Source organism: Scomber japonicus, chromosome 8 (genome assembly GCF_027409825.1).
Source record: "Scomber japonicus isolate fScoJap1 chromosome 8, fScoJap1.pri, whole genome shotgun sequence".
Classification (NCBI taxonomy): domain Eukaryota; kingdom Metazoa; phylum Chordata; class Actinopteri; order Scombriformes; family Scombridae; genus Scomber; species Scomber japonicus.
The window spans coordinates 8,311,713-8,323,817 of record NC_070585.1 but is presented as its reverse complement, the minus strand read 5'-3'; the positions used below and the strand labels follow the sequence as shown (position 1 = coordinate 8,323,817).

General features: G+C 38.7%; 1 protein-coding gene across 1 annotated transcript in view; it reads right to left on the bottom strand.

The window, feature by feature from the left end:
• Positions 1 to 12,105, bottom strand: part of il1rapl2 (interleukin 1 receptor accessory protein-like 2) — a 349,251-nt gene that overhangs the window by 4,578 nt on the left and 332,568 nt on the right. The window contains exons 9-11 of the mRNA XM_053324004.1: positions 6,953 to 7,093; positions 4,643 to 4,703; positions 3,927 to 4,036 (exon numbers count right to left, since the gene is read on the bottom strand). Coding sequence (XP_053179979.1) covers positions 3,927 to 4,036; positions 4,643 to 4,703; positions 6,953 to 7,093 — 312 coding nt within the window. The remainder of the gene's footprint in view (positions 1 to 3,926; positions 4,037 to 4,642; positions 4,704 to 6,952; positions 7,094 to 12,105) is intronic.

Genomic DNA, 12,105 nt, shown 5'->3' with positions numbered 1-12,105 from the left:
GAGTATATGAGCTTTGATTGGGACATTCACCTAAAGTGGACTTATGATGCTTTTGGTGATCTCCTGCCACTTATATACTGTTGTAATGTCTATGTTAAATATGGTCAAACTTTCCCTAAAGATACAGTAGCTAAAACAAATGGTTTTTGACAGACTGAACTGAGTAACTGTATAAAGGGGTAGAAGTGTAAGATAAATTAGGCCTTTTTTTACTGTAAGTCATTCAAAAATGATGCTAGAAGAGCCCCAGAATATAAAAATATAGGCGTAAAAATGTTCATAACATGTCCCTTTTAATAAAGTTAAGCTTTGGTAACCATTTTTTTCAACTTTGGACCGAGCCAGACAAGCTTGTACCTTCCTTCTTCTAGACTTAATACTAAACTAGGCTAGTCACCTTCTTAAAAGTTGCATCAATCTTCTTGCTGAAAGATAGTGAATAAGCAAAATTACCAAAATAGTAAATTATTAGATCAAAGTCTCTCAAAAAAATAACATATAAGAGACAGATGTTTTATTTAATGAATAATTACAGGTAAAGGTAGTACAGCTTCAAAAAGGAAGAAGCAGTAAAAAATGTACTCCAACATTAAGGAGATCCTCCCCATAATAGTGTCTGCCTTCCCCTTGCTGGCTGCATCCTTCAAGACATTTTGTTCATAAATGACTGGAATGACTGACAGGTGTATGCAGCAGAGTGACAGAAATGCTTGTGCAAGATATTTGGCTCTGACACAGCGCAGTGAAGTCAGCCCTTAAATGGGGATCAGAGTTGTGCTGATACACCACCATCAGCTCTTACTAATAACTTCAAGGGGTGAACGAGCAGGTGATGAAATGTGAAAAGTGAGCAAACCTGAGATGGAGTTTCGCTCGCCACGTTTGTTGGATTGCGTGTCAATGAAACCGCTCATTATTTTCTCAAATTTGTAGTTACTGGGAATGTCTGAAGAGTGTGCGTTCTGTGAACAACAGGCTCCCCCTCTCTCTGTATGTCTGTCTCCTCCACCACCTCCTCACTCGCTAACTAAATTAATGATACACACTCTCCAGCAACACATTGCAATTTCACGCTCAATTTGAGGGGCACAAATAGTACAGAACATCCCAAAAAATGCGAGTCTCTTTCTTTCTCTTCTCTGGTTTCCATCTCTCCCTCTCATGTTTCTCTTCGCCTCACACTTAACCTCTCCTCCTCTCCTTTGCCCTCCCCTTCCTCTCTATTTTTGAGGATTATGTAAATCAATTAATGAAATAATGCAAACCAATGACCCCATCCCGGCCTCTCCTCTGTTCCCGTTGTTTATTTCTCGCTCTCTTGTTCATTTCGGAGGGCTAATGGAGTGGATAATTGGATGGTGTATTTTAGGTTGCATCGCTGTGTTGCTCTGTCAACAGCTTTGGTAAGCAAAGAAAAAGGACCCCTCTGTGCCTGTGTAATTCACTCAGTCAATGTATTTTCCAGAGTATGCAACCTTTAGTTCATGTGCATGTTACATATGTCACCATGTACACTGGACATTCATTTTTAGGATGTTTTCAGGGCACAGAGAAGAAGCCTCATATGACTTTTTTACTCGTGCTGTGCGTGTTAATCTTGAGTGTGAGTTTGGGAGAGGCATAATTCTGGCTAAGGGCAGACTGTGCAGAGCATGCTGATTCATTATGAACCATATGGAAGTAAATTTATTTATGTATTTTAGAAGAAAATGCTAAATCATGCAAAAAACATTTGTTTTCACTTTCTGGCTGCATTATAAACTTATTTTAGTGACCACATTTATTTAAAGGAAGTTTTTAGGACAAGGAGAAATGTGCTTTCGGTAGCAAAATGCTAATAGTCCAGGGATAATGGTTCAATACTTTATTTAATCCATTAGTTTGACAGTACATTTGAATTAACCCTGGACCTTATAGACCACTGAATGTATTTTACAATCTTTTGAAGCATTAAGGAGGTATGTAATGTTTTATTACACCTTCAGTCCCCTTGAAGCCTTGTAAATAGAAAAAGACCATCAAAGTAAACACAGACTGTTTTGTAGTCCATGTGTAAGCAATACAAAATGAATATTGTTGCAATACATGGTTGAAACCTTGACATGAGTGCTCTAATGAAAGAGCACAAGTGGCAAATGGATGAAAAATGTGCAACTGAGTGGGTTTTGACAAAACTGCAGAAAATGATCAGGCTTAATCAGACTCTTAATCATCTGTCTTTTTTTGGTTTTAAAAGTTATCGCTAGTAATTCCCTGTCAATCAAACCATGTGTACAGTGCTGTGGTTTCATTTCCTCTTGGTAAGAGTTTCTGAGGTTCTGAGGCTACTTCCTCTTGTTTTTATCGCCATAGTTACCATGGATACTCACCTTGTTCTTTCTGTTTATCTCAAACAAACATGCATCGCATCCTTTACAGCTGTGGTCACCAACCCTGCTCCTGGAGAGCTACTGCCTTGCATGTTTCAGATATCTCCACACTCTAACACACCTGAATCTTATTATTAGCTCATTATCAAGCAGCTGAAGCTTGTCAAGGGCTTGATAACAAGTTATTTTCTGCAGTTTTGTCAAAATAAAATAAAGATTAATTGTGAGGTAGAGAAATGTTCCTGTTTACTTGTGGTATCATACAGTATGAAATGTAAAATGACCTGTTATTTTTCCATTTTATTGTGACTTCAATAGTTGCTCGACACCATACATGTAAGAATGTGCATGTGTTTTTACTGTACAGAATATGTGTGCATGTGTGTTTATGTCATAAACAGATATATGAAACCCCACTGCATTCACACCTCCAGACACTGCCTCTGCATCAAGCAAAACATAACCGAAAGAGAAATGATGGATGTGTTTCTCTCTCTCTTTCTCTCTCTCTCTCTCTGTGTGTGTGTGTGTGTGTGCGCGCGCGCAAACAATATTGACAAATCTGTATATTACAGTTGATTTTTTTTCCAATACTTTTTTTATTGTATGCATCCACATTGCCCTGCACACTAACAGTTTTCATTATGAAACAATCTCATAGTGTTCAGTGTACATATTGAGAATTTAACCATTTGTGATTGTGGCCAACCGTATGCAGCAGGTGCAATACATTAATCCACATGCTGTCACTGTTCAGTGGAAACAATCTATCCTCAAACTGTCAACCAATGAACTGAGAGGAACAGCCATGTTTTCAGCCTGACCAGGAAGGATGGCTTGTCAGACCACAGACATGTAATCATTCACCCAATTTTACAGAACACATGAAAATCACCAAAAAAGTGGAATCACATAGTTATAGAGTACAAATAATCCACGTTTTGTTACTGTAGCAACCGAAAACACTATTTACTTTGTATGAAACTTATATTTTTAGGATAGTTAGATGGATGGTGTGTGCCTATATGTGTGTAGCAGTAAGAGTTATGTTTTCCCCTCTTTCAGTGCGTGTCAGTAATAGAATATGTGCGTGTGTGTGTGCATGCATGAGGTCAGAGCATTGACAGATAGAGCAATAAAAGTCGTATTTCCCCTTGCAGTTGGACAGAGAGTGACATATAACCCTGGAAAGGATGACAAATGATGAGCGTGGGAATGTGTAGATGTGAAAGTGTGGTCTAGACACTGAAGAAGATTACACTGTCTATACGCATGTCTGATAGTTGGTTACAAAAGTGAGAACACAAACTCGTGAGAAACAGTGTCTGAAGTTGTATTGGCATGTCTGAGGTCTGTGGTATTTGTGCTTGTAAGTGTGTCATGATGAAGATCCGCACACGCTCTTATTTATTCTGACAGAGTGATGAATTCAGGGTATTGGGGGCTACAGTGAGAGCAAGAAGCAGAGTGAGTGTGTGTGTGTGTGTGTGTGTGTGTGTGTGTGTGTGTGTGTGTGTGTGTGTGTGTGTTGTGAGGAGAAGATAGATGGATACTTACTACTGCTGGGTATGAGATCTCTGTCTGGTAGAAACAGTTTGTATCCATAATGTTTCTCCAAAACGTCCGGCAAGATCTCCAGAGCAAAAGTTTCTTCGTCACTGCTTGTCCTGCCACATGAAAAAGTAACAAAATTAAAAATAAAATGAGTCAATTAAGCAAGAGTTACTTATAAGTGACTTTCACTGTGACTAAGCTGCAGGAAGTAATGAGCCAGTGTGGTTTGCTTTGTTTGGTTTAGTTTTGGAAGAATAGATTAACATTTAGGTAAATACTGACTTTCTTTCTGAAAGTGAAATGAAGATATCAATATACAGTAAGTTCTGGATTTTCACAGTAAGGCTGAATTCACACGATATTAGGCACATATAGATTTGAATGGGCGTAGTTCATTTAGGCAGCAGGGGAGTGAGCAGAGATTCTGCAGCAGCCTGTGACCGTGAGAAACACAACCCGATGTCATGCTACTATTTCTTGATGACTCAATAGTTTAGCAGGATGGATTTCCTCCTCACTGACAGCTTTCTTGCTAAGCACACCAAACCATGATTTTAGCTTGGTACTGAGCACACAGATGTGAGACTGTTATCAAAGTTAGAAGCTCTCTCTTTGTGCTGCTAACACTGACAGTTGCTTGTTTAAGAAAACTGTGTTATTAGCATGAATGAAAGCACTGTTGAATACATATACAATACATGTGCACAGAAGTAGCTGACCTGCCCAAACAGTCCAGTTCCACTTTGGTATAAGACAGATACGCATCATACTCCTTATTATCTGTGGAGAAAGAGATAGCAGGAGACAGAGGGAGAGAGTGACAATTCAACAAATGAAGAATAAGTTAGCATAGAAATAATGCAAGGCATGCAGATCTAACAATAGAGATTTGACACTGATTGTCAGTGATTCAAAGTGAAGACGTACAATTCAACAACCAATACGTGCTTCACCTCGCTGGTTATTTCAAAGTCTCAGATACGACAGACTACATCCTGACTGATGATGCTTTCTGATTATGTCTACACCATGGGTAGCTCATGGTCTGAAAAGTGAAACTAATGTGAAAGTGCCTTACACCTGCAATCTCTTCGATGGCCAGCAGGGGGATACTCCACTCTGAGAAAATGACCCTACTTCTCACTACCTCAGTTAACAGTTTCCAATTGAGGTCTGAATCACTAGTTTCAAGTCATCTTCCATACAACATGATATTCATTCATTTTGTAAATTATGGCTTCATTTAGAGTAAAATAGACAATAAAGCAGGACATTCTTTAGGGCCTAGCTACATTGTGATTGACAAATTGCTACAGTGACAACAGTGGCATAATCCCAGATTGACAGAGTATAGATGTAGCTGCCACTACATCAGTGTTTTTTAAATTCATGAAAGTTAACGGTAACATTTTGGTCACCTAAAAACTGTCTTGCTCTATATTTGGTTTGGCTAACTAACAGGCCCTCTAAGGGGTCAGATTTGTACATTTTCTTTTAATGGTTTTGAGCCTGGTTTTGAGCCAGCAAAAAATAGCATTAGCATTATAACAGTTAACCATAGACTCTAAATGCAACGTGTTAACCAAGCTAGCAGCCAGCATTAGTGTCAGCTCAACCCTCATCTAAATATTGTCACAGACAAAAAACAAGATAGCAACGGTCAAAATCCTAATTTGAGGCTTTAAAATGGGAGTCCACTAACCAATGGGTAATGTTACAGTGCCTATGTCCATCATGTTTTACAGTCTATAGTTGAGACTAAAGGGAATCAGAAACACTTAGGAATGCTCTGTTAAAGAAACCAGACCATTATTTGTTTTTTTAAATCAATGCTTTCAATCAATACTACAGACTTATGTCTTTGTAATTTTCTTCCTGCAGATTGTCCCTCTTTTGTTATTTAGCTGGGATTTATTTGCTATATTGCTTTGTCAATTTAGTTTTCTAATGTGCTGTACAAGTACAGTTTATCATTACTCCATCAAGGGATGGCAAAAAATAATAATAAAAATTGAGGAAGCAGATGTTCATTTATTCTAGTTTCTGTTTTTGAATTGATTTCTTTCTTTGATGTCAATGCAGACTTGATGAAGGAGAATTGTTGTATATTTCTTGTGGTTTTTACTGCTTTGCTAACATATTTCTATTGTACGTTACTCATGGCCTTCTTTGTTTCATTCATTGTAGTAACTTGTCTGACTTTGGTGTGTAGTAGAAGTACTGGATTTCAAATCCTATTAAAGTAAAAGTACAGAGGTATTACAATGTACCTGTTTCATTGAAACTGTGACCACATTAAAGATGTGTAATAAAGTACATTATTAATACTAATGAATCAGTGCATAAGTAGTTTGTTTAGGAAGGAAATTTTGATTTATTTTCCAGAACTTTTCTCTAATCATGTTTTTGTGAAAAATTAGAGTTTTACCTTTTTGGGTTATTTTTAAACAACATTCAGAGGGGTTAACAACTCATGGATAGTGACAACCAGCACAGTGAGGATGCACACTGCTGTCCATGCTGCACTGTGTGTTGGTTAGACAGTGCCTCCACACCCCTCAGGTCATCACACACCTCATATGCCTCCACCTACTCTTTTGTTGTATTTTTAAAAATGCTGGCAGGCAGACTTCTAGCAGAACTTGAGGGCATAGTGACTCTTTTAAGGTTTAGATTGTGTGTGTGTCTATGTGTATTGCGCTGCAGTTACACCCATCATTAAGTTGATGACTGTCATACTGTCACCAGGCTAATCACCTTGGTTACCATGATAACTAAACTGGGGTGTACAGACGACTATAACCACAATCCATGTCTGAAAATTATTGAGTGTAGCAACAAGTTGGACAGTTTAACTTTCCCTCACCCTTTTCATGGTGGACAGATCACCATCACTAATCACTTAATCACTAACTCGCTTTGACAAGTCAAGAAAAGGGTCTATGTACAGTTTGCAGATATGAGTTTCCATTCTTATGTAAGCTTCCTGTCTCGAGGTAAAACTGAGAGTATATAAAAAGTAAGCTCACCATCTTCAGTTTCATCACTCCCAAAGTGCCTCCTGTAGCAGAGCATGATCTCCAGGTTGTAGCATTTATAAAGTGCTGTTAGGACTCCCAGCAGCAGCAATATGACCCCCAGGCCGCCAGCCAACTCCAGGCGATACATATCTACAGTCAGAGAGATACAGCAAGGGGAGGAGAAAATAAATTGATAAGGTTTATATTCAATTGATGGGGAAGTAAAACACAATTATTGACATGTTTTCCACAAGTCAGTTTGTAACACTGCTGTTTTTGTCGATTTTCTTCTTTTCTTTTTCTTTTTTTGCTCACGTCTGAGTGTACAAAGCCAATCTACAACAATTGGACTTCAGGAAATACAAAAGGAAAACTTAAATGACCTTCAAATTGGCACATTTCTCTCAATCAATGAGTGAGACTGAAACTCTCTGGCTTGCGAAACACACATCTGCACAAACAGAGCTGATGTTTGAAGATATTGGCTTTTTCAGTTGATGTGGGGGTTATTTTTGGATGAATTTAGAGGCTTTGTTAACAGTCTGCCTAACACACCTGCCAATATACCACACTGAACTGAACACGACTGCATGAATGAGGCACACACACACACACACACACTCCAGACGTGTGAGACGTGTTAACATGACTTGTGTGAAACCACAGAAACCAGCTGGCTGTCAAGAGCTCATTAATTAGGAGCTAATTATTAATGTTTATTCACTCGTAGAGAAATTCTATTTGGATTTTCCCCCTTCGGCAAGGAGGTGAGAGGTCAGAGGCTGAATGAATATAACAGTTAAACATTTAATTAGGCAGCATTTTCAATGTCAACACTGAATGAAAAGACTCTTTTTAAGGTGAAGGGGCTGCTAGCAGGGCCAATTTAGATACAGAATAAATGTCCACAGTGGTACTCTATTGGCAATGAATGAGTTATGGTGGTTTGTGCACACTCATTCATCGCCTCGGCTCATCGGTTCATATGGTTGGGTAGTCGTCAAAGTTGAATAAAATTAGCAAAGCAGAAGAAAGCCAGATATTTTCGTTCTGTAGCTGGCAGACCAATTGAGCACTGAGCCACAATTAGCAAAGACTTGTGGGATGTCCATGTGGCTGTGCTTCTACAGGATTCAGGAGTGAAGCTAAGTGCTTTGCTGACAAGTTAGCAAGTACAATTAAAAGTGTATTTACAATAGGAAATCTTTGCTAAGAAGTTGTTTAGCTGTTTTTCTGCACTTATGTCTCTCTTCTTTCCAATGCACTGTATATTAATCAAAGTAATGAATTTAGCTTTTAACCCTCAGCAGAAGACAATTATTTGCTTAGATGGCAGACTTTCCAGTGAAAAAAACACAACTTATGTATGCATGTATGACTGTAGCTTGGGACTGTCTCAACCACTTTGTGGGAGATGGTCCAGGTCCTGTGGGAGACCGTTCTGGAAACTGGTTGAAATGTTTGGAGAAGAAGCTTTGGCTTGCTCTTTATTGGAGGTGGGGATGTTAACCACAACTTACATTCGCCAAACCCATTAGTCACACCTCTTCCTTTTAGCTATTTATCTTGTTAAAGTGACTGTTTGAGAACACTTTCAACTGAGCATAAATCTCATCTTCGTGTGGTTTGGCTAAGCATGCTTCTTTCACTCATGTGTGTTTTCCTTCTTTTGGCCACAGGAGGCAACAATGAGCCCATTCTGGCTGCACTCAAAAACATACTTCGACAAGACATACAAAGCTGAGATTTTTGAAAGTATTGTCAAACTCTATGCAGGAAAATGATCCCACCTCTCAGATAGTTTGCATTCATGTTGACTGGTGTGATCTATGTTGAGATTTATTGACGATGTTTTTGATGCAAGTGTTTTGTACTGAAACAATGATGAAAAAGGTCATTTCTGAGTAAAACTGTAACTGACAGAAACACAGCAACCACTTGCACAATGCCATCTTCTACAGAAGTGCAGATAATGAGTTGGCAGAACACAGAGAGGCAGCATCAACAGAAAGCACACCGCCCTGACTGAGAGACAGATGACCTCGCTCCAGCATGTTACACACAGACACACACACATACAGCATACACACGCATGATCTCAGAGTTGTGTGTATGTGTGTGTTTGTGTATTTGTGTGTGTGTGTGTGTGTGTGTGAATGAATGATAGTGCTATCATAGGCAATATGAGTGTGTGGGAGATTAATGGAACATGGCTGGTGAATGACACCATGGGAAATATGATCTATTACTCTCTCTCTCACACACACACACACACAAACACACAGAGACATATACACACACGCACACACACATAGCTGTAGCCCATAAACGTATAGTCTGGGATGGATTTAAAAAAACTATATATACACACACATTGTGGAAAAAATCCAGTCACTGTATTAACATTTCAATACTGTAAATGCCTGTGTGTGTGACACTACAGTTTTGCATTGCATAATACTGAAAGCACAGAAACTAGCAATGTCACAATGTGCTTTATCATTCCTTTTACTCAGAATTTCTTTTGAGTTTATTGTTTTACAACACAGGGGTCAGGCCACTGGTGTGTCATCATAACTATAAAACAGCAGTCAGCAGGTTTCTTATGACATCAAAAAGCACAACGCAACCTATTTGTTTCAGAAGTGATGATATAAGAGGAGCTCTGATCCTATATCATCTATTATTGTTTGGTTTTTAACACACATTATCTAACAACTATTTAATTTTAATAGGGACATACAGTATGTTTTTCCTCCCTACAGTTATAATCCAGTTACTTTTTAACATTGCAGCACTCAAGTGAAAGGCCTCAGCAGCAATTTACAGTAAGTAAATTACAGTTGTGTAAAAAAAGAAAAAGTAATGGCTTGAAGTCGACCGTTTGATAAGTACAGTTGGATTCGGTCATGTCATCACAGCCTTCAGTCAGCTCCCACCAAGGCCTCATGTGCTGCTGTTCATGGGACATTTCATTGAACTGTTAGTCTGTGGTTGTATCTTAATGCAATACTGCACTGTAGTACATATTATATCAAACAACAACATAAATAAAAGTTATACTGTACAAGAAAAAATGTATCTGAGAAAAAAAAAAGTTTTATAGGCCATGGTGGTGGAGGAAGTTCTATCATGTCAGTACAGTACAAGCAGTAATACCACAATGTATAAATAGTCCATTACAAGAAACAGCCCTGTACTAAAAGTAGCCCATCACAGGGCTCATACAGTATATGGAGACAAACAACCATTCACACTCACATTCACACATATGGGTAATTGAGAGTGCCCAATTAACCTAACCTGCATGTTTTGGCTCTGTGAGAGAACCCACACAGGCATGAAGAGAACATGCAAACTCCACACAGAAGGGCCCCAGTGGGGTGGATGCATTATAACCTATAAATAATACATCATTCTGTATAATATATATTATAACTTTACTATAATAAACCATCTGTTCACAACAACATAATGTGTCAGTCTGGAATGCAGTTTTGTTTTATTGATGCTCATAATTTAAAAAGCTTGTCCACGAAGATAAGTCATCCTAAAAATGCACAACATTTTTACCACCAGCTCGGTCAATTTGGAGTTACCCTGGTAAGAGATAATGATAAAATATGTTCAAGACCGCTGAGGCAAATGTGTCCTTCAAATCTGAATCCCATCACAAGTCAGTTATCTCAAGTTAGACGTCCACGGGCAGATCTTGACAGCCTTGACTGTGAATGGCGAGTGAAAATAAATGAGAACAGCGGCTTGTTTTATTGATAAATTGGAATTCGTTTTCGGCAATTTTCATACTTGGCAAAGTTATCCAGTGGGCCGAACTGGACCCCTTGGTGGGCTAGTTCTGGCCTGTGTGCCTTATGTTTGACACCCTGGTTTATAGGACCTTAATGGATACTTATATGCTTTAATTCTCCCAAAACCAGCAGTTAATGAAGCTTTCTCATTATTTTATATATAACATATAACATAACATTTCAAAATGAAATCACCAAATACCTGCAGGCTGCTGTTCTGAAAAAACTTTTTTATCTGATTATACTATACAACTGTGTGACATACATTAACATTTGAGGTATTCTTAAATATATAGTAAGGTTGGTTAAATATTGGAAACGATGGCCTACACTGAACCTTTTTATTTATCACCACAGTGTAAAATCAGTCTGAAGTTACCACATTTCACCAGTAGACGTCTCTCCAACTCTACTCTGTGATTGCACACTGCCTCCACTTAAATACACAGATTCACTGTATGGCAGAATGAGGCAGGACAGCGAGCGGGGGATACAGCAGGGGAGAAGGGGTTGAGGGAGGCAGGGAGAGGAGATGGAATGGTGGTCCGAGGGGGGAAAGAAAAACAGCAGAATTTTAACTAATTGCCAAATATTTGCTCTACAGTGAAGTGAACTCAGATTGCCTCCATTAGCAATGACACACATTTAGAACGCTCCACCCCCCCCCCCCTCCCCGCCTCCATCCATCCCTCTCTCCTTCCTTCCCCTCTGTTTCCCACTTTCTCTCCCTGTTGTCCCCCATCACTCTATCACTCCCCCTCCATCTATCTTTCTCAGATATTTTCCATTAGTAATGAGTCACTTGCTGCTGTCTCCCACTATCAGTGCGCAGAAAAATGGGAGCAGAATTTAACGTTGAATTTTAAGTATGCTTTTTACTTATTAGGTATTAAAAGAGCAGTCAGCGACAATGATGGTGATGATGTTGGTGTGTTCCTCTGGTGAGAGGCGCATATAAAAGATGTTTCAGTTTCAGTTTTACATAACTGCTCTCTCTGAAATGCTCTTTGTCTTTCTTCACACAACATAATGTGACACTGACGCCATCTTGCTGAATTGCACAGCCTTTACTATGTTTCTCTCTCTATCTTTACCATTTTATTGCATTGAGCATGTGCTGACAAGGTAATTTGTCTAAAAATAAAATGAAATTGGCCTTTATCGTCTGTCTCATTTATCAATTAGAAACCATCATAAAATTCCTTAAGCTGTAGTTTCTGTAATGGTCAGAAGAAACTAGGAAAAGGAAAACAAACAAACAAACCACTACTACTGTTTAAGTATACAGAAAAACACCAATTTCTTTCTAGTCAATCTAGATTCTAATCTAATCATGAGTTTCTTTAAAGCCAA